Source organism: Rhinoderma darwinii, chromosome 3 (genome assembly GCF_050947455.1).
Source record: "Rhinoderma darwinii isolate aRhiDar2 chromosome 3, aRhiDar2.hap1, whole genome shotgun sequence".
Classification (NCBI taxonomy): Eukaryota; Metazoa; Chordata; class Amphibia; order Anura; family Rhinodermatidae; genus Rhinoderma; species Rhinoderma darwinii.
This window is the reverse complement of record NC_134689.1, coordinates 160,686,666-160,710,675: the sequence shown is the minus strand read 5'-3', so window position 1 is coordinate 160,710,675 and position 24,010 is coordinate 160,686,666. Positions and strand designations below refer to the sequence as shown.

Sequence of the window (24,010 nt, the reverse complement as noted above, 5' to 3'; positions counted from 1 at the left end):
GTCTGAACATGACTACTGATAGAGGGGCATGTGACCAGGCACATCTATCAGCAGCCTCCGTTGAATAACACTGTGCACAGCAACGGAATGTAGCGCATGTGTTGTGCTGACCAGTGTTACTCAATGGAGGCCGCTGATGAACGTGCCTAGTCACATTCCCCTCCATCAAAAGCCATATTCAGAAAGGGAGCACTATAGAGTCTGTGGAGATGGCTATACTAACAAGGGAGTGGTGCTTCACAGAGGAAGACATTGCGCTTATCTTCTAATAACTATGTATTCGTAAATGGTACATAATGCTGTTTTCCACACATCAGTAATATTAAACAAAGTAGCCAATCCCTATAAGCTAAGCCAGCATAATGCTGCCGATTTCTGCGCTGCTAGCCTAAAAAGTTTCGGATTTCACAGAATCCATAACTTTTGGGAAACAGAAAAAATGTGATTAGTGTAGAATTAATTTGCTCATTTATAGAGCCATTCCCTTTAAATTTAGTTCAACATTTCAATCAAGTTTGCATGGTTTTCCTTCAGGTATTCCGGTTTCCTCCCCCATTAAAAAAACCAAAACATACTGGTAGACTAATTGACTTTCTTTCTTTCGTTGTCATGGACAGAGAAATTAGGCTGTGAGCCCCATTTGGACAGAGACGGATGTGATGGATGACAGTCTGTGTACAGAGAAATAGATTATGTTGGCATTAAGTTTATAAATAATGCTATTTATATAGATATATAGAATGTACAGTATATGTTGTGCATACATGTTTATAGATTCTATGCAAATTATGTATTGTTAAAAGGGGAAAAAAAAAGAACATGACAACGGCAAATTAATTGGGCTGGTGATGCATAGCCAATTCTCTCTGTCAGTAATGGCAGATCTATTCATTGGCATCAGGATCAGGTGTGTGAAAATCCTCCATGCCTGATTCATTTTCACAAATAGAATGTTTTCCACACTCGTGGAGTACAATTTTGTCCCCTTCAGAGTGATGACACCACCTGCCACTCTGAATACTCTCTCTGACAGTACACTGGAGGGTGGAAAAGACAGTACACGAATGGAAAACTGAGCCAGTTACTGCCACTGGTCTAATCTGCTGATCCAGAAGTCCATAAGGTCAGAGCTCAGGGCATTTGCCATAGAAAGGGCACAGTCCAGGTATGACTGAACCTGGTTGTTTAGGTGGTGTGCATACATTTGCTGATGTACGTCAGGTTGGCATAGCAAATGAAAGAACGGTTCCATCATATTCATCAAACCGTATCGGCTGCTGCTGCTTTTGCTGCTGCTTGCGCTATGGCCACCCACATTCTTACTGGCAAATGACATGGCACAGGTTTTTACTTTTACATTACCCTGTCTATTGTCCCTCTGTCTTTTACCCCACAAATCAATAAGTGACGTCACATCTGTGATGTCTGTATCAGCAGGCAGTGGCACGCTAAAAGAAATTACATTTTAATTCAAATCTATTTATTGGAAAAAATTGTCACTTGGACACAGATTGAAGTATAATGGCAGTGTATAATATATGCAGAACAACACGACAATCTTTGGTGGTACTTTTAGATGTATACAAAACAATGAGTAAAATAACATCAGTGACGTCTGTATCATCAGGCAGTGGCACACTACCGGCACCAGGATTAATACTATTGAAGAAAATAGGTGAATGGTGTGATGAAGATTGGTGATTTACCAATTAATATAAGAATTGTATAGCTGCAGCAGCACTCACTCACAGCAATGGCTGCCTGTGCCTTTCTAATGAACACACTGACACTGACTGACTACTATCTCTCCCTATCAAATTATTGTAAATCTATTCTAACTATATTTTCTCTAATCTCTTCTCATAACTAGAGATGAGCGAACCGGGACAACCGAACCCGGTTTCGGTCCGAACATCAGGAAAAGTTCGGTTCGCAGCGAATCCGAACTTCACCGGGTTCGGCCGAACCCGTTTTGACCGAACCCGGTCAAAAATATTATACAAATCGGCAGCCACTTGTCTCTATCAATCACTGATAGAGAAAAGAGGCTGCTGATTAAAAATAAAATAAAAAGCATTTCATACATACCCGGTCGTTGTCTTGGTGACGAGTCCCTCTTCTTCCTCCAGTCCGACCTTCTTTTGGCAAGTCACCACTTAATGGTAAGAGCAGAGTTCACAGCAGCACAGAGTATTTCAGGAGATGAGCGTGCGGATCTTGTGCGGGGTGGTGTCTTGCCAATCATGTGAAGGTGTTATTGAGGACAGGAGTGGAAGAGAGGTAACAGACTGAGAGCTACGTAATGGTAAGAGCAGAGTTCACAGCAGCACAGAATCTGCACGCTCCTCTCCTGAAATACTCTGTGCTGCTGTGAACTCTGCTCTTACCATTACGTAGCTCAGTCTGTTACCTCTCCTCCACTCCTGTCCTCAATAACACCTTCACATGATTGGCAAGTCACCACCCCGCACAAGATCCGCACGCTCATCTCCTGAAATACTCTGTGCTGCTGTGAACTCTGCTCTTACTATTACGTGGTGACTTGGCAATCATGTGAAGGTGTTATTGAGGACAGGAGTGGAGGAGAGGTAACAGACTGAGAGCTACGTAATGGTAAGAGCAGAGTTCACAGCAGCACAGAATCTGCACGCTCCTCTCCTGAAATACTCTGTGCTACTGTGAACTCTGCTCTTACCATTACGTAGCTCAGTCTGTTACCTCTCCTCCACTCCTGTCCTCAATAACACCTTCACATGATTGGCAAGTCACCACCCCGAACAAGATCCGCACGCTCATCTCCTGAAATACTCTGTGCTGCTGTGAACTCTGCTCTTACCATTACGTGGTGACTTGCCAATCATGTGAAGGTGTTATTGAGGACAGGAGTGGAGGAGAGGTAACAGACTGAGAGCTATGTAATGGTAAGAGCAGAGTTCACAGCAGCACTGAATCTGCACGCTCATCTCCTGAAATACTCTGTGCTGCCTTAAACTCTGTGGACAGGTCATGATCCTGTTTCTTTTAAATGCTGCACTGTAGCGCAGCCCTATATAGTGGATCGAGCGGGTTCCCCAGCAGCATTTAAAAGAAACAGGATCCTGACCTATCCACAGAGTTTAAGGCAGCGCAGCGCAGAGTATTTCAGGAGAGGAGCGTGTGATTGGCTGCAGAGGCCGGTGCAGCCTGTGATTGGCTGCAGAGGCCGCTGCAGCCTGTGATTGGCTGCAGAGGCGGTCACGTGGGATGAAGCGACATCCCTGGAGGCCGGCCTTCTGACGTCATCCTGACGTGCGTGACCGCCACTACAGCCTGTGATTGGCTGCAGCGGCGACATGGATGAAACGTCATCGCTGGAGGCCGGACAGGAGGAAAGTAAGTATGAACGTATTTTTTTTTTATTACATTAAAATTTTATTTTCCGTGCGCCGAGCATGTACTGTCAAGGTTGCTGAAAGAGTTAGTGCAGCCCATTAACTCTTTCAGCACCCTGGACAGTACCATGCTCGGCGCACGGAAATTACAGGTTCGGTCAGAACTAGTTCGGTCCGAATCGAACTTTTTCGTGAAATTCGGCGAACTAGCCGAACCGAACTTTTCATAAGTTCGCTCATCTCTACTCATAACTATGAAACACACTCAATGAAAATGAATCCACTATCTATCTGTATGCTGTGTATTATAATATCTCGATCTATGTGGAATTTTGGGAAATTCATAACAAATTTGATCCGTGTAGGATTGATTCACTCATCTGTATGCAGGAATTGTATTTAGTTGAGTTTGATGCTTGAATCTCATTGCTTTATGGTAACAACTCCAACAATTAGGCCACAAGGTCATATTATTATGTAAGTGCAAGCAAGAAAGAAAAAGAAAAGAAAAAACATATCTGAACTCCATCACCATGACTTGTACAGAAATCTAGGAAATATGTCACTGAAATTAAATATAAGCTTATAACATAAAGGTACAATGTTTAATCTTTTACTTTTAATGACATATTTGCTTTATTTTTTTACTAATTATGGTTACATAAATATGTTCTTTTTTCCTCTTTTTTTTCTTTTAATTTGAATCAAAATAAGAAAAGTTTAAGAGCGAGAAGACACAGAACAATGAACATATATAGGGAATAGGAGGAAACATTCAGGGAGAGCAGTTGGAAGAGGAGAACAGTGAAGCCGGAGCACTGACCTGTTCTATAGGACATTTAGATAGTCTGATTCACAAAAACGCACCAGAATAGGACATGCGGTGAGTTTCACACAATAAACTAATGCTCTGAAAAAAAACACAGATGTTCGAATAGCCCCATTGAATTGCATGGGTGAGTGTGCTGTCAGTTATTTAAACGGACGGACAGCACACGGACGTGAAGTACATTCGTGTGAATAAGGCCTATGGTTTAGATATTGATGTGCTGTTTTTCATATTTGCAGACTCCTTTAAAAACATCAGCGATAGAATGGAAACAATTTTAAAATAAAAAAAAAGGTTAAACTGAAAAAAGCTAATGCTACTAAGTTACAAATACTGTGCCGTGTATGAAAGAGAAGGAGGAAATACTGATCTAACCTGTATAAGTTAAACCAGCAATTCACATGGCGATCAGTAAAATCATATTGCTCAATAAGCTCCATAATAGGAGAAGTTAAGGACACTTTGTCTGTGAGTATTATGGCAATGTTAACTTTGATCAAAATAAATGAGTATTATCTCTTCCAGATTATGTTATTCATGATGTTTCCTCTGGAGAGGAAAAGAAACGTGAAAACAGCTGGTGTTTGTCATTTTAGACTAATGATGCTGAAGACCTGGAAACGTTCTTGTGCCATTAAGGCAAAGAGATTTCCCGTACAAAACTCATCTTGTTTTAATTTTCTCCTGTCAGTGTTGGGGTCTTTGCCAGAAATGGTTGACATTTCTCAAACAGGTAAAACCAATTCATTTTTTAATGAACATGAAAAAGGAACATTTGACTTTTATATGTGTGTTGATGTAGTATATAATGAAGCACTTTACTTTTTAAGTGAACAGTTCAACAATGCATAAAAGTAGAATAATTCATTGTATTACAAAGACAGAGGCATAGATAAAAGGGTTATAGAAAATAATATGCATCATGCATTGTAACATATGATGTAGAATTTAGGAAGGACAATGCAGCAGTGATATATATATATATATATATATATATATATATATATTTTTATTTATTTTTTTTATTTTTTTATTATTATTATTATTATAAAAAAAATTTTCCTATCATCGGATACAATTTACAGTTTGCACACAAGAGAACTTGAAAGTTATACCGACGATCTAAAGATTTAATGAAAAAACAATCCCTTTACCGGCACTGGATAAAATGACATATACCACAATTTGTTGTCATCATAAAACAATGCATTGTCATTTCTGAAATAATTTAATTTAATTTGTAATTTGTGAAATAATACAGATATAAAAATATAATGGGGGAGATTTATTAAGACTAGCGTTCCATATGGCACAACGCCTGCGGTGGGCGCCATTTAGTCCCCCTTTCCGGACATAAAATAAAAAAAAGTATACTCCCCTCAACACTACTCTTCACTTCTCTTCTAACCTCAGGCTCCTATAGTGTCACATAGGGTTCGTGGACCCACTGGGCCGTACCGTCTTGGCGGTAAGGCAGCTGGCCAACAGGATGCAGGTAAAAGTCTATAAGATTACAGCAGTTATTTTACTATGTTTTAACTATGATCATACTATATTATCATTGGTCTCTAATACCTTACTCCTATCTATTATCCTTTATACATTTATACGTTTGTTCTTACACCTATTGTAATCCTCTTGTAGACATTGATTCTGCTGTTCCATTCACATAACCTTGATTGTCTTGTACTTTAATTATACATTAAACGACACATTCCTTAGTGTCTGACTTCCTGCAATGTTGCAGCAGACTTGAACAATCTTAGTCATTGCATTAACCTTTAAAGAGGCTCTGTCACCAGATTATAAGTGCCCTATCTCCTACATAATTTGATCGGCGCTGTAATGTAGATAACAAGAGTGTTTTTCTTATTTTGAAAAATGATCGTTTTTGAGCAAGTTATGAACAATTTTAGATTTATGCTAATTATTTTTTTAATAGACAACTGGGCGTTTTTTACCTTTTGACCATGTGGGCCATGTAAAGAGAAGTGTTTGACGCTGATTGGTCCATTCATGTCCATCTGTATTCACAGCACAGTGTGATCTCACGAGATCACACTGTGCGGTCACATACACACACATTAACTTTACTGAAGTGTCGTGAGAGTGAATAGACATTGCCTCCAGCCAGGACGCGATGTCTATTCACACTCCCGACACTTCGGTAAAGTTTCAGTGGGACTTACTCACACAGCACAGCGTGATTTTGCGAGATCACACTGCGCTGTCACATACTCCCACAGTAACTTTACCTAAGTGTCACAAGATCACGTTGTGCTGTGAACACAGATGGACATGAATGGTGAGAAGTGTATGACGCTGATTCGTCACAGCGTCATACAATTCTCTTTACAACGCCAAGTTGTCTATTAAGAAACTAATTAGCATAAATCTAAAATTGGCCATAAATTGCTCAAAAATGATAGTTTTTCAAAATAAAACCACAGTTTTTATCTACATTACAGCGCCGACCAGATTATGTAGGAGATAGGACACTTATAATCTGGTGACAAAGCCTCTTTAACCTTATGACAAGGCATCATGACTCATTTTGGCTGGTTTTCCACTCCTTTTATAATTCTGTCTACATATATATATATATATATATATATATATATATATATATATATATATATATATATATAACCCCTTGCAAGGGGCTCTTTTTACCATTTGTATTTTACCTGAGGAAGAGGCAGGTCCGGCCTCGAAACGCGTAGTATCTTATACAAATTAAGCATATGGAAATAAGAGTTGGAGGATTCTTGACTCTTTGAACAACCTTAAAACTCCTTAACCCTTTCCTGCAAATGGGCATTACTGTACGTCCTTTTTAGCGGTGCCTTCCCGCCAAAGGGCTTACAGTAACGCCCTGCATTCAAACTGTCACCATGTCACATGGTGACATCACAATGATTGTTGCTGTCCGTGACAGCTAACAATCACAGTTAGCTGGCACGGGACCTATCAGAGCCGTCCCGTGTGGGCCATCGCTGTGGTTTGTCAGTCAAATGTGACAGACCAATCACAGCTGTCAATGACGTCATAGTGCCATTTTCAGGCTCTGAGAAGCTCATTTTGTGTCAGATCTTCTCAGAGCTGGTTATCAGTGTAGTGTACCGTGTGTCAGAGTGTTTCTGACAGAAAAACTTGGTAAAAATATAAAAAAAATCTCTTCTATACTCACCCTCCATGCCCTTTAGCTGATCCCTGCCTAGTGTGAAGGACCCTGTCCGATCTGTGAAGAACCCCGTCAGATCTGTGAAGGTCCCTGTCAGATTTGAAGACCCTGTCAGTGTCCCTATCAATTTTGCTTAAAAAGTTCCCCAATTTTACCCTATACTGACCCCTAGCCCCAGCTTCTGTCACCTGTTAATCCTCCTTACCTGCTGACGTCCGTCACCTGCTGATGGAGTTTAGTTTTCTTGTAAAAAAAAATATAAAGAAATAAAAAATAACATAAAAAAATGTAAACATTTTTTAACAGTTACTTAGCAATTGTAGGGAGTCTTGTTAGGGGTAGAGATACTTTATATAGGCTCATTACCTGACCTTTGTATCTTGTCACCACCTGTGACCTATACAGTGCGCTCCGTTCCGCTCCTGTATTTTTAGGGATCACTTTATTCTACTTATTTTAGTTGTATAAACATATTTTAAAAAAAATGTTTTTTAGTGAGTTTTATTAGCTTTATAGTTATTATATACTGTACCATACCAATATGGCCCAGAGATTTTATAGTCCAGAGAAGGCATATGCCATGTTATGCTCCAACACCGACTCTGCAAGTGATGATGAGATGGAATTTGTTCTTTCATCTTCATCTTCATCTAGCGAGTCTAATGAGATCCCACCCCCATGGCGCAAAAGAGCAGTTGGTCCTGCGCAGTCAGATTCAAATGAGGCGATGTGGGTACCCGCTGTAAATTATACCCCTCAGGTTCCCAACTTTACTGCCTCCTCAGGGATCCAAGTAGAGACAGCGGGGTTCAGGGAATTAGATTTTTTAAATTTGTTCTTTTCTGATGAATTTGTTTCTGCGATGGTCCAGCGGACCAATTTGTATGCAGAGCAGTTTATTGCCAGCAATCCCACCTCATATACTGCCAGAGTTCAAAGCTGGACCCCCACAGACCCAGTGGCATTCCGAAAATTTTGGGGCCTATTGTTAAACATGGGCCTAAAAAAAAACACGTACCCGGGACTACTGGTCCTCTGACGTATTATACAATATGCCCCTCTACAGTACGGTGATGAGCAGAACATGTTTTGAGGCCCTGCTCAAGTTCTTGCATTATAATGACAATTCTCTTTGCCCACCACCCCAGGACCCCCATTATGACAGGAACTATAAGATTATGCCTGTAATCGCCCACTATAATATAAAATTTTCAGAAAATTACACCCCTGAAAAAAATATAGCGGTCGATGAATCCCTCGTAAATTTCAAAGGGAGGCTGCACTTCAGGCAATACCTCCCAAACAAAAGGGCCCAGTACGGCATAAAAATATACAAGGTGTGTGAGAGCGCCACCGGTTACACACATCGTTTTAAAATTTACGAGGGGAAAGATTCAAAAATTGAACCCCCAGACTGCCCCTCATTTCTTGGTATCAGCGGCAAAATAGTTCGGGACCTTATACACCCTTTACTTGGTCAGGGATATCACCTATACGTGGACAATTTCTATAACAGTATTCCCCTCCTAATGTCCCTTTAGTCCAGATCCACAGTGGCCTGTGGCAGCATCCGGAAGAATCAGAAGGGCCTCCCCAAAACCCTACTGGGGCAGACGTTGCAGAAAGGGGAAAGTAGTGCCGTCTGCAGCGATAATCTGCTCTTTCTTAAATTTAAGGACAAAAGGGATGTACATATATTGTCCACCATTCATAATTCTAGCAGCAGACCTGTTATAGTACGTAGATCCAGCACCCCAACCACCAAGCCTACCTGCATCCTGGACTACAATCGCTTCATGGGTTGGGTGGACCTATCCGATCAAGTGATCAAACCATATAGTGCCATGCGTAAAAGCAAAACATGGTACAAAAAGCTAGTCGGCCACTTCACCCAAATTGCATTTTATAATGCGTTTGTGGTGTCCAGGTATGCAGGCAATCGTGAAACCTTCCTGCAATTCCAGGAGAAGGTCATCATGGCCCTAATATTTGGAAACCCAGAAGGGGAGGGTACTGCAAGTAATGTAAATCGCATTATTCCAGGCCAGCATTTTCCCATAGAAATACCTCCTAGCGAGAAAAAAAGAAGACCCCCCAAAAAATGTAGGGTGTGTACAAGAAGAGGGATCACAGGAGACACCACCTACCAATGTGATACATGCCCCACAAAACCCAGCCTATGCATAAAAGAATGCTTCAAAATTTATCACACCTCATTAGAGTTTTAAATTATTTTTATTTTTTAGTCCCCACTGTCTTCATATTGGCCATTATAAAGTAATTTTATTTATTTTCCCATTTTCTGCCCACTGACTAAAATTTTAATAACCCCAAAACAAAACAAAAAATTCCCACTATACCCCTAGATGAATACCCGGGTTGGTGTCGCTTTACAATTGGTCACACAAAATTAGAATAACTGGTAAATATTAAAACAAAACAAAAAATTCTCAGGGAAAAACAAAGAGATGGATCCAGCGCTGTGTCCTTGAGGTTTGTTTAAAATCGGAAACTATTTCCAAGTTTTAATGAAAAGATATATAAAAACAGGTAGCGTTACAAATAGATATTCTCAAATAGATCGTAGGATTTATGGTAGTGTGAGCGGTGCCTACGCGTTTCTGACGCATGCAGCGTCCTTAGTCATGGCTTCATAGTGCCATTTTCATTAAAACTTGGAAATAGTTTCCGATTTTAAACAAACCTCAGGACACAGCGCTGGATCCATCTCTTTGTTTTTCCCTGTATTTCATGCGTGTGCCGACACGAGGATCCGTGTGCAAGTCTACACATGCGATTAGGTGAGCTGGAGGAATCCTCCCAAAAAATTCTCACTATACCCCTAGATGAATACATTGGGGGGTTGTAGTTTTTAAATGTTCGATTTTTTTGTTCTGCCTGTTATGATTATGTCCTGCCATAAAAAGCAGTTATTTTCATTCATTATTTTCATTAGTACTTTTTTACTTTTTGGTGATACGGGCATAGTTCTTTTATTTGGAGGGTATACGAGCTATACCCAATCAGTGCAGTATGGGCTTGTTTTATGGTTTTGTGCAACTTGATCTACCCAATAATACTGATGGTAAAGCTGACAATAACTTGTGGATTAGTGATCCTTTACTGTATCTATACATACGGTGTTCGACACTGCTCCTTTATATATTCTGCAGGTGATTGGTTGTTTTGCGCACATTTCAGTTCCTACCTTGCCGGGCAGGGATCTGCTATGGACTGCCAGCATCACTTGGCACGTTTTCCCCTCATATAGGGATTAATTGTGCTAATAAGACATTGTACAACCTGTTCCTTTAAAAAAAAAAAAATTATATAGCCCAATGGCTTCCCTTTTAGTCTGTGCACATGCTCAGTATTTGTTTCCTCCACTTTTCAAATATATTGCCTTTCACTTCAAAGCAGTTTCATATATTTTTTTTACATTTTCCCAATGTAACCTACTATATATCAAAGTAAGATGCTGTTCTTAACTCTATGGACTGATATATTTGTTGGTCATATGCTTTTATAGCACGACATAGTTATTTGTACAGGCAAATGCAATGTTTAGGGGAAAAAAAGACAAATAACCTAAATAACACCTAAAACTTTGCGATTAACATGCTTAGAATACCCCAAAATGAATACCATAGGGGGTGTAGTTTCCTTAATGGGGTCACTTTTGGGGGCTTTCCACTGTTTTGTCCCTCAAGTGCGTTGCAAACGCGACATGGCACCATAAACCATTCCAGCAAAATCAGCGCTTCAAAATACAAATGGTGCTCCTTCCGTGCTCTTGCGTGGGTTTAAACAGCAGTTTATTACCACATATGGGGTATTGCCGTAATTGGGAGAAATTGTTTTAAATATGTTGGGGTGCTTTTTCTCCTTTATTCCTTGTACAAATTTGAAAATTCTATGTTTTTTCAGAAAAAAAGTAGATTTTCATCTTAACAGACTAATTCCAATAAATGTAGCAAAAAAAATGTTAGGTCAAAATGCTAACTGTAAACCTAGAAAAATTACTTTAGGGGTGTAGTTTCCAAAATTGAGTCACTTTTGGGGCGTTTCCACTGTTTTGGTCCCTCAAGTGCATTGCAAACGCAAGATGGCACCGAAAACCATTCCAGAAAAATCTGCGCTCCAAAATCCAAATGGTGCTCCTTCCCTTCTGATCTCTGGCGTGGGTCTAAACAGCAGTTTATCAACACATATGGGGTATGGCCGTAATCGGGGGAGAAGTGGCTTTACAAATGTTGGAGTGCTTTTTCTCCTTTATAAATTGTAAAAATTAGAAAATTCTATGTTTTTTTAAGAAAAAAAGTAGATTTTCATCTTCACAGACTAATTCCAATAAATTTTGCAAAAAAACTGTTATGTCAAAATGCTAACAATACCCCTAGAAAAATTCTTTAATGGGTGTAGTTTCCAAAATGGGGTCACTTTTGGGCGTTTCCACTGTTTTGGCACCACAGGATCTCTTCAAACCTGACATGGTGCCTAAAATATATTCTAAAAAAAAGAGCCCCCAAAATCCTCTAGGTGATCCTTTGCTTCTGAGGTCTGTGTTTTAGTCTGTTAGCACACTAGGGCCAAATGTGGGATATTTTTTACAAACTGAAGAATCTGGGCAATAAATATTGAGTTGCGTTTCTTGGGTAAAACCTTCTGTGTTACCGAAAAAAAGGTATTGCAAATGAATTTCGGCAAAAAATATGAAATTTGTAAATTTCACCTCTACATTGCTTTAATTCCTGTGAAACGGTTAAAAGGATTAAAACACTTTCTGAATGCTGTTTTGAATACTTTGAGGGGTGCAGTTTTCCAAATGGGGTGATTTTTGTTGGAATTTCTAATATATAAGACCCTCAAAGCCATTTCCGAACTGAACTGGTACTTGATAAAATAGGCTTTTGAAATTTTCTTGAAAATGTGGGAAATTGCTGCGAAAGTTCTATGTCTTGTAACGTCCTATAAAAATAAAAGAACGTTCAAAACACGATGCAAACATAAAGTAGAACTATTGGGTATGTGAAATAGTAGCTATTTTGTGTGGTAGTACTATCTGTTTTACAAGAAGATACATTTAAATCTAGAAAAATGCAAATTTTTGCAAATTTTCTCTACATTTTGGTGTTTTTCACAAATAAATATTGAATTTATCGAACAAATTTTTTCACTAACATAAAGTACAATATGTCACGAGAAAACAGTCTCAGAATCGCTTGGATAGGTAAAAACATTCCAGAGTTATTACCACATAAAGTGACCCATGGTCCTGAAGGCCAAAATGAGCTTGATCCTGAAGGGGTTAAAGAACTCCTAGCAGCACCATGGTGATATCCGTTTTTTTATACTATTTCTTCTGCTATTTTTCGGCTATTGCATCTGGATGATCACGATCCAGACCGGAACCCAGGCTGCAGTATCATTTGGATATATGCACTATTAGATGTTGTGCTCCTAGTACAACTTGATTAGGTTAGCAGAACTGATCACCCTCTTTTCCACCTCTCCATTTTACTTTTAATGTACTATGTGCACTGTGCGTTTTATATTTATTTTCTTTTAGCAAAACTTGGAATTTATAATTCAAATTGCAACTTTTGGGCCCTTTTGTGATTTTTCTACACCAGAAAAGTTCTGTACAAAGGTTGATATATTTCCCCTGATCCCCCCCCCCCCCCCCGATCTCTCTAGTTTAAATAAATCATTATTTTCACATTGAAAATGTAGTACCTCCCCTAAGTTTTTCCTCTAATTTACATACATATTTTAGATTTCTGAAAAAAAAGTCCTCAGTATGGAAGACTAGTTGTGATAACTAAAGTCAAAATTATAGTTATTAGCAGCAAATATCTATTATTGCAATGCTGAGTAACCCATTGTAAAGTTTAATATTTAGGTGCTTTTGATGTAAGCTAAAGACATTTCAAACAGTAGTTAAGTGATTAAACTAGTGAGTGATAGAAGCACCCACTATACATCTTTGAGAACCAAAGTTTGGAAAGCTATATATTCTGCTAAGAATTTAAATGAAAAGGACATTTGGGAGAAGCATTGTGAATAGCACATTGTCTATCTGCTGCTTTCAGCTAAACAACATTGCTGAGAACATTCCCGCTGATGATAACTGGCGGCAGGCAGCTGAATGACAGCCATGAGCCAGCAATATCCTTCCCTTCTTTTAAGCTTTTTTGGCAGGCACAATATACAGTCCATAAACTGGGCATCTTATAGATGTCCTTGTGTAAAGCTCCTTATTTTTTTTTCACAATAGTACACAACATGTGAATTTCCTGTTTTTGTGAATATGAACAAGTTTTAAGGAACCAATATGACATTTTCTTATATCTACATCTCAAAGTCTCAGTATAATAAAGCAGAAGTTGTCATATGGATGAAACATTTAAAAAAATTAGAAAGTCTTTTCTGTTTTTATTGACCATTTTATGAAATACAATACCAAAGCGGGAACTAAGGTGTGGATACTTGTCGCATAAAGTAGGTAAGGCACACCAGAAGGTAATTCAATACAATTCAGACAACGCATAACAATCTGCAACATATGGGGACCATAACGGTATGTTAACAAACTTGAATAGAGTTATTTCTGCACCATGTGCCTGAATTTTTACAAACCCCTTTCAGATATATGTAAAGTGGCAGACTTTTCTATAACAAATCTGCACATGTATATAGAAACACAAGTAAAAGTCTATACAGTGTTATAAAGGTCATCCCAAAAGAGGGAATACTCTTTATTGACAAAATAGCATATTGCACTGTTCTTAGGTCATAGACTCATAAATATAATAAAAATATTAATATCAGCAGAAGATTATGCTTTACTGTGAATATTTGCATGTTCTTCACGTGAGAACAAAAGACAAACAGGAGAACATTGATATCCAAAGTTTGGTTGGATATTGGAATACAATATTGTCACGTAAGATAATAGTTTAACATCTATTATGCAATATATTTTTCATTCCTACTTAAGCCTTACCATGTTCCATCCCGGATAGAGGTAGTCTGTTCCAACAAACTCAAAGTAATGAGCCAGTCCTTCCTTCAGCCACACATCTTCCCACCATACAGGGGTGACTAGATCTCCAAACCACTGTAAGACAAATGGAAATCATTATGAATAGTGCAATGACTTCTCTGCCGGAGCTAGTTTTAAAAAAAAAAATATTTAGTTAAAGATGTAGGTTCTAAGTTTCAATAAGTTGAATAACACACAATGCTCTTTTTAACTATTCAATGACATAGGCTTAAAAGTAATGATTTCAGTCCATAACTCAGGAAATTTAATTTGTTCTAGTCCATTCCATCCCATCTCCTGACACTTCTCATGCAAAGTTAAAAAGTCAATGTGAGCAAAAAGTCAATAATGAGAAACAATACAATGAACTGAAAAATTCAGTATCATAATCTGGAAATGATAAAAAAAAAATGGTGGACTATTGTACTAATTATTTTCTGTTATGCCCTGCATGATTTAATGAATATAACTACAGGAGCCCAAACATAGAATAAAGTTCAGCTAATGTTTAACTATTAGGAGACATGGTCATTACTGTAACGTTGCTCTACCTTGTTTCAAATCTTTATACTATTAATGTCAACAAACTTTCAGAGTATAATTGTACTAATATAATTAAATGATGAATGTTTTAAAGAAGAAACAACCATTAAATTAACAAATAATCTCTCTACAATGATATTGGCATGACATTTCATATTAGAATTTACTATAATTCACTAGTTAAGTCAAATGGAATCAAGGCAAATACATAAAATACAAATATGTATTATAAGGGCTTCTCCATGAACCACCAGAATGTGGAATATAAAATACACTAAGTGGGGAATTTAATAAAACTGGCCAGTCTTAATAAAAGACAGTGGGCGTAAGATGTATCACATTTATTAAGCCGGCCGTGCACCATCCATTCCCCCACTCCCATACCACTAAAATATACTTTAAAATAATAAATAATTATACTTACCTCACCTCACCGCTCCTCTTCTCCCCTCTGGGTCCCCTCATGCTCTGTCAGCTTGCTGCGGCTCATACAAGGTCATGGCACCGAGCACTCAACATCATCAGTGCTACATCATATACAATGTTCTGACGCTGCCCGGCATCAGGACCTTGTATGAGCTTCAGAATGCTTAGGGAGCCTGGGGGGACCAGGAGGGTAGAAGAGGATCGGGGGGTTGAGCATTCATTTTTTTTAATAGCTTTCTGAAGGTCATGGCACCTAGGGGCAAGGTATGAGGCAAGACATGGGCCTCTAACTTGATACGCTCCACAAAGTAAAATCTATGCCAGCTGGAAGCTGGCGTAGATTTCTACTTTAATTTACAGCAGTTTTTTGCCGTGAACTTTAAAATAAATTGTAGGGCCATTTTCGCCCTGCCACCTTTGGAAAAAGACATGCCCTTTTCACAAAAGTGGCGAGGCTAATTGTAACTATTGGGCCCTTTTGCGACTTTTCTATGCCAGAAAACTTGCGTGGAAAGGTTCATAAATTACTCCCGAAATGTGCAAGTACCTTGTCAAATAAAGACACACAAGCAGATAGGCTCAGAGATTAATACATTTCTTACAATGTAAGGATGTCCACCATGAATGTGTCTCGTTTTGTGCCGTGAAAACCGGAGAGATACTGGTGTTTGAATTTTTAAGGAGTTCTGTTTTTCTGGAGGAAGCAGTGGGCAGCCACACATTTCTCCTGCAGTGGAGGAATGTATTATTGAATAGGTGAGCATGTAATACATAGTCACGTTGATTCCTCCAGAGAGGAAGTCTCTCTTGACAATTGCTCATCTATGATGTCCATAAGCCCGAATAAAACATCAATATACTGTTGGTTATTTGTCCCAGAAATGTGTTTTTCTAGTCTTTTTACTTGCTTTTTTTATTCTGTAATAATGATGTACCTAAATGGACTTATCAATAGGTAGAGGTAATATATTCAGCAGTATTCCAGTGATTCAAATAGATAGATTGCTTGTACGAAAAAGCTTTTGAAAGTATTATAAAATAAAAAGCTATTTCAACAATACTTTGAACTCTTATCAGGTAGTCACATGCACATTCCTTTAACATATTATAAAGACACTAATGCAGTTTTAATGGCAGGTCTACTTTAAATAGGCTTAAATGGAAATTATTATATAACAGAAATTCAAGAGAAAAATACACATTGCCATACCTTGTTAAATGACCACACGGTAGCATTTTCACTCAAGAAATATCTGCTCACAATAAGCTGGGGATGTTTTATTGCCCATTTAATGGAAAATAAACCCTGCTTATAAACGGGTCTATATTTCCTTTAACTATCTTGCTATTAAAGTGGTTTGAAAACATTACTCTGTATGAAGCTTCAACGCTAAAGTGTGTTCTAATGGACCCTACTGCATGGCTTATATAGCAGATTAAAGCCGCAAGCATGTATTTATGAAAATAGAAAATTCTATTGAAAGAATTAAATACAATCTCAGGTCAGTTTGCTGCAGATATATGTAAACTATTAATGGAACTTAATGTCAGAGGCTTTTAAACTATACTTTCAACGTTCTTTAAGTTTTATTTTATATTTAAAAATGTGATAATCACCTGCAATGGCTCCTTTCAAAGAGCTGTCTACTGTAAAAAAAAGGATGGAAGACATGCTGACTGCACGGCAGGGTGCGTTTCTTTTCAGGTTTTGAAGTCTATGATTATGGTTGTTACCTACTAAGAAAAGAGAGCTTCCTGTCCCTCTAGCAACCTTCCTTAATACAATTTGTGTTTAACTAGATGCAGCTAAGTGCACAATGTAAAATGTACAAGACTAAGCTATGGCATAAAATTACTTTTACAAAGTTTCGAGAACTCCCTCATACTGTCAGAAGTGGAACATCCTGTGCATACACAAGAATGATGTCTATTAATTTTTAATAGAGGTTAGAGAGAAAGCGTAATAGAGTAACATAAATCTGCTCTTTGAGTCTTTGAGGGTGGGTTAATGTCAAGCTGATTCCAGCCAAAACAAAGTTTGACATGTATATGAAACTTGGCCAGAACACTCTGGTCTTGTAATAAATCATATTCCCAATTCTCTCCTCTGCTGTATCTCAAGCACATAAACTATAATTGTGGGGAAAAAGTAGGACAAGCATTCATTAACATCTAAAAGGACTGGCACATGGTAATTCCAACAAATTCTCATCCTAACATAGACAATTTATGTCCCCATGGAGCTATTCATTTGTTATAGTATTCTGTTAAAATTGTATTAACGTTTACACTTTTAATTTTATTTGTATTCATAAAGTATAATGGCTTATCTAGTTTTTATCTGATCAATATATTTAAATCTTTCTATCTTTCTATCTATCTATCTATCTATCTATCTATCTATCTATCTATCTATCTATCTATCTATCTATCTATCTATCTATCTATCTATCTATCTATCTATCTATCAATCCCATCATTTCCACTTGTTTAAAATCACGCTGCCTATTGCTTTTGCATGCCAGTACTTTTCATATAACAAAATGTTATTAATATTTTGTTCCAAGTTACAGTATTTGAAGCGTGATTAGCTATCTAAAAAATCTGTATGATGTACATATTAATATGTTTATGTTACATATACTGAATACTGATTATTTCTATGTTTGGAATAATATGTCATTGATTTTAGTGCCGCACTTATTAATATATGACCATTATAGGAATTTTGCAAACATGGGCATGCACAGGATACTGGACAGTCGCTTTAAATCGTTGCCAATTGGCATAACTTTCTGAAAGCTCCTGAAACTAGTTTAGGAGGTAAATCTATGGGAAAGTGATTTCAAGAAATGGTCTCAAATGAGTTAATTGAGTTCAAACCTTCAATTTAAGACATTAGATGAGATTATTTATTGACCAAACACTATAATATAAACACTATAATCTTCTTTAGATTGCTGAATAAGGCTGGATTCACACGAGCATTTTCGGTCCATAAAGGACAGAACGTATTTCGGCCGCAAGTCAGAGGACCGAACACACTGCAGGGAGCCTGGCTCCTAGCATCAGTTATGTACGACGCTAGGAGTCCCTGCCTCGCTGCAAGACAACTGTCCCGTACTGTAATCATGTTTTCAGTACGGGACAGTAGTTCCACGGAGAGGCAGGGACTCCTAGCATCGTACATAACTATGATGCTAGGAGCCCGGCTCCCTGCAGTGTGTTCGGTCCGGGACTTGCGGCCAAAATACGTTACGTACTTTACGGACCGAACATGCTCGTGTGAATCCAGCCTTTTTCTAAATAGTTAAGAAGATGATGATCTTAGTTAAACAAATAGTGTTCTGTTCTCAGCTCAAAAAAGTTATTGAAGCTAATTATAATGCAATTAGGCTATTGTCACACCTACGTTGACGGTTGAGAACAAGGAAAAACCAGTAGCGACTAATCCGTTGCACAACGGGTACCACCGGCGGACGTTGGAATCTATTGTGTGTCCATGGTTTTACCGGAAACAATAGCAAACATATATATATATGTGAAGAAATCATCGCAGCACTCCAATAGGTTGATGCAAAGCTGAAAAAGGTCCTGTGAGAGGACTGAAACATAGCTTATCCTTTGAAACATGGAACAATAAACCACATTTTTGTTTGACATCAACCTATTGGAGTGCTGCGATCATTTCTTCACATATCTATAGGACCATCTTGGATTAAGATCAGGTTCTCATAGCACCAACCCATAGAGTCACGAAGTGCTGCTTTTTTCCTCCACCGTCTATATATCTATATATATATATATAAGGTGGAGTTCCTATGGACCTGATCTCCACTAGCTGTAAGTCATTTGATTCTCTATTTATTTCCCAATGGTGGTTTAGTTACCAGTTGGAAATAATTTTTTCAATGTAGTAATTGAAATTAGGTCCTCATTTATTGACTTCCTGGGGAGCATGTGCTGGGCATCTACTTACTGTATACACTGAAGAAAATCATAACAGTTAGAGAATTTGTGTAAGGCAAGGGGAAGAACACAACAGCAGTCTAAATGTCTGGTAAGGTAGGAGGTAAATAGTAAGCTACCTATAACTGTAGCAGTAGAGCTATGTAGCAGTCCATGACCATGGTTATGAGCTAATTAAAAGCTGAGATATGAAGAAGTCAAGTAGTCTATAATGGAAAAGATAAATTGGGGGAAAGGATCTCATAGTCAGTCACTTAATATTATTTTGGAATCAAATATGCATGTGTACTTTAAAGTGAATGTCCACCATATAATACCAGTTCATCTTTACCTCCAACATTCTGTGCCGATTGATTTTTTCATTTAGTGGCGGCTACAGGCAACCAGCATGTTATCTTTTAAATCTATGTCTATGCAGGGAATTTAGAGAGATCCATATCAGTAAAAAAAACATCGGACTGATGCAAAGGTATATACCGTATTAATCGGACTATAAGACACACCAGACCATAAGACGGACCCAGGTTTTAGACAACAGAAAATAGGAAAAAAATTATATGTTAAAAAATTTTTTATTCTTTTTGACCACATTCTGAGAGCCAAAACTTTTTTATATTTTTTTTATCGATTGAGCGGTGTGAGGTCTTATTCTGTTGTGGGACGAAATTATTTTATTTTTGACATTGTGCTTAGGGAAAAATGGGAAAAGGTTTTTTTTTACACTCCTATAAATTTATCTAACATTTTTTTTTACACATTTTATTAGTTCCCGTAGGGGACTTGAACCAGTGGCCACTTGGTTACATGTGGAGTTACTGAAACAGCGTAACTACGCTCTTTCTCTAACTCCCATAGTAGCGAATGGCAGTTACGGAAGCAGCGTAGCATGCGAGCTACGCTGCTTCCGTAACTACTGTTCAGTTCTACTGTTCAGTTCTATGGGAGTTACGGAAACAGCGTAGCTCCGCGAGTTACTCTGTTTCAGTAACTCCACATGTAATCAAGTGGCCGGGAGGGCACAGAAAGCTAGCACGGGGTTTAGGGGGCCCCATTCTAGAGATAGGTGCGGGTCCCAGAGATGGAACCTTCATCTACCTGACATTTATGACATATCCTGTGGATATGTCATAAATGTCCTTCATAGAAAAACCCCTATAAATGCCATGGTTCCTATTGACCACGGCATTTAACTAGTTAAAGGGGTTTGCCATAAAACACATTTATCCCCTATCCACAGGATAGGGCTACATGTGAGAACTCTGGGGGTCCCACTGCTGGGACCCCCAGCGATAAGTAGAACAGGGGACCGAAAGTCACCCAGAGCACTACATGAGAAGCCTGAACTTCCGGATTCTGTGCCCGGCTTATCTGTTTCGCAGCTCCAGAGAGATCAATGGAGAGCCGCTCGCGCATGCGCAGAAGAATCCCATTGATCTCTGTGAAGCTGCCGGACACAGAACGCGGAAGTCACAGCTTCTCCTGCAGCGCTCTTGCTAACTTTCGGTCCCCGTTCTCCTTATCGATCACACATATATCCCCCATCCTGTGGATAGGGGATACAAGTGTTTTATGGCACAACCCCTGTAAACAGCCAGGAACAGTGAAATTGCTGTTCCTGGCCTTTATGAAGCGTGTCAGAAGCTGACACCTGCAATGTATGGAGCGGGCTCAGTGCGTGAGCCCGCTCCATACATCACCCCCCTCGAGCTCCATGATGTGCCGGCACGTCATGGGTCGGGAAGGGGTTAAGTAATGAAGCGGTCATGGCGCCCAGCGATGCCAGGTCCCTTGACTGCGGACTATAAGACACAGGGACTTTTTAGCAACATTTATTCTTGTTAAAAACTGCATCTTATAGTCCGAAAAATATGGTATATATAAAAAAATAGAAATAAAAGAGCACTGAATTTTGGATCTATTTAGATTTTAAAAAGTCGTATTCAACAGTAGACATTCACTTTAAGTCCGGGATGCTGCAGATTTTCCATGCAAATTTTCCATGTGGAAAATCTGCAGTGGAGTACAGTCCCAGCAATGTGGATGAGATTTGAACAAATCTTATCCACATGCTGCTTTCCATTTTACGCACGCTCATTCTGTTACGTATGTTTACAGCGGATCATATCCTTTTTAATGAAAATTTTGCTGCGACTTTGCTGCAAATTTGTTGCAACAAATCTTCTACATCTGTGGGTACCCTAAAGTTCACTTTAAATTAAAACAACATAATTAACATATTCAAAGCATTAGTAACCTATCATTTGAAGTGATGCTGTTTTTGTTTCTTTTGACATATATGAAGTTTTCAATGTTTTGCTTTTTTAACAGCAGTCAATTGAATTGTTAAGGCAAGAAGTTTGAGAATGTATTTTATTCCAGCTACTGTGGGTCTAATATCAGCTAAGCTGAATTCTGAACTTTTGTAGGAGTGGACCCAGTGTCATAATAGATTAACTTCGCCTTCAGTTCTGTAGAATTTATTATCATATTTTTCTTATCATAAATTAACTTCAGACTTTATTCTCCTCATTTTGATATTAGCTTTAGACTAATATTTAAACTTAAAAGGGAGAACCTATAATTCTGCTCACTCAGTTCCAGACTGTTAAACATACTTTAAAATGTTGATGGGGATCCCTTGAAGGGTTCAATGAAGATACACATTAGAAGTTCAGACTGGACTTTGCTGATCTTGTGGGACAGTTGAATAAGTATTCCATTCAGTTTAAAGAGGATCTGTCATAAGAATATGCTGACCTATATAAGGGTACTGATACGCTCTCCTATTAGGCAAAGCAGCACAAAAAAGTATTGTTCTGTTTTTATAATAGGAGCAATCAAAGAATACATTGGACTTATAAGTTATGATCCAGTGTATTTATGAGGGGAGCTTTCCCCCCGATGTCAATCACTGTGAGGCGGGAGGAGGGGAACCCAACTTATGAATACTCCGGACTCATAAGTCCTGTGTATTCTTTGAGTGATTTTATTTAAAAAATACACAAAAAAACGTTTGTGTTGTTATAGCTCTTAGTAAAATAGACTTGTAATCATACTATGCTTCCTTATATAGGGCAGCATAGTCTGATGACAGATCCACTTTAAGGCTTGCAGCATTGTTACTGATCAAAAGCCAATGATTGGAACATAATTATTATTTGTTGCAACCTGGTTTATAATTTCCATGTCCTATTCCCATGTGATGAATAGCCATGGTCTCCATTCTGCTGTTTCTAATAAATAGAAGCTCCAGTGAGTCCCTACTGTAGGGGAGCAGCTACTACCCCATAATGCCACCTTTCACCAGCCTAAAAAATATAATAATGCTTAATTCTTTCATTAGGAATTACAATTCAAAAGAATGTGCCATACTCAAGATGGTGGCATACTCTAATACTGGCAAGATCCCTTTGCAGCTGAACTGACTGTAAATGCTGAATATTATCAAGTAATGTTACTTACCTGATGACAAATTTCATGCACAATGACCATGGTGACATCCAATAAGTATGAAATTGAAGAAATGCTTTGGTCAAGAAGAATTCTTTGCTCCACAAACACACTTAATCCCCAGTTTTCCATTGCAGCGTAAGGATGTTTTGGTACAGCTAATAAATCTACAAAGGATAAAAATAAACGTTTTTAATTAGGGCTAGTTTTATTATACTGACATATACAGTATATATGCACACTGCACTTAGAGCCCTGATGCCCACATGATTTATGCAGAACATTTTGCCGTTTTTCTAGCTGTTTTAGAAAGAATATGAGGCGATTGACCTACAAGATTCATCACATCTTCTATCATTCTATGTACATCAGTATTTGAATATATTTTTTTGACATACATGCTGTGCAGCCTATGGGCACTGTGCCGACTGTGCCTACTGAATAATCCTGCTCTGCAGTTCAATGCAGCATTACTGTCTTTCAATATTTACATGTAATGGATACCATGGAAAATGGGAAATGACTTATTATATGTAAGTATTATAAGTGATTTATAAATACACAATGCTACAATTAGTCTGAGGATCAATGCTGATATAATTAGTAAGGAGCAGAACAGACAGGGAATCTCACATATGGATATTTATCAAATTTAACTTAGTATAATCAAATTCCAGATTCATTTGTAATAGAGTATGCAAAGATATTATTCAGTACTAGTAATAGGCTCATTCATGGGCTCACCAATTCTCTGATTGTCATATTACACTTATATCCTATTGAGGATATTTACGCCATTCAAGACAATATAGTTTAAAATAAATACCCATATTTAAGGCTTCATTTACATCTACATTCGGGGTTGCCATTGTTCTGCTCCATCAAAGGAGCAGAATAACGAAAATACCAGAAGTGCTGGATCCATGGATCCAATGGAATACATTGGAATAGATTAACTACTGTGTCTGGGTCTAGAATATGTCAAAAAAAGGGTAAATAATTGGAAAATTTTGGCACAATCTGGCGCAAATGTGAAGATTACACCTCGCTTGCCACTTTCTAAAAGTGTTTCATAAAGGGTGCGGGGCTGCGTAGGATTAAAATGCTCTAAAGTGCACCAAAAATGTGCCATAAAACTGCTAAAAAATTTTGCCGCAAAATCAACCAAATGAAAGGAAGAGAGCTATGTCTAA

General features: G+C 38.3%; 1 protein-coding gene across 1 annotated transcript in view; it reads right to left on the bottom strand.

The window, feature by feature from the left end:
- Positions 1 to 24,010, bottom strand: part of TRHDE (thyrotropin releasing hormone degrading enzyme) — a 728,548-nt gene that overhangs the window by 330,523 nt on the left and 374,015 nt on the right. Inside the window, exons 4-5 of the mRNA XM_075856965.1 lie at positions 22,830 to 22,984; positions 14,391 to 14,504 (exon numbers count right to left, since the gene is read on the bottom strand). Of these exons, the coding sequence (XP_075713080.1) occupies positions 14,391 to 14,504; positions 22,830 to 22,984 (269 nt within the window). The remainder of the gene's footprint in view (positions 1 to 14,390; positions 14,505 to 22,829; positions 22,985 to 24,010) is intronic.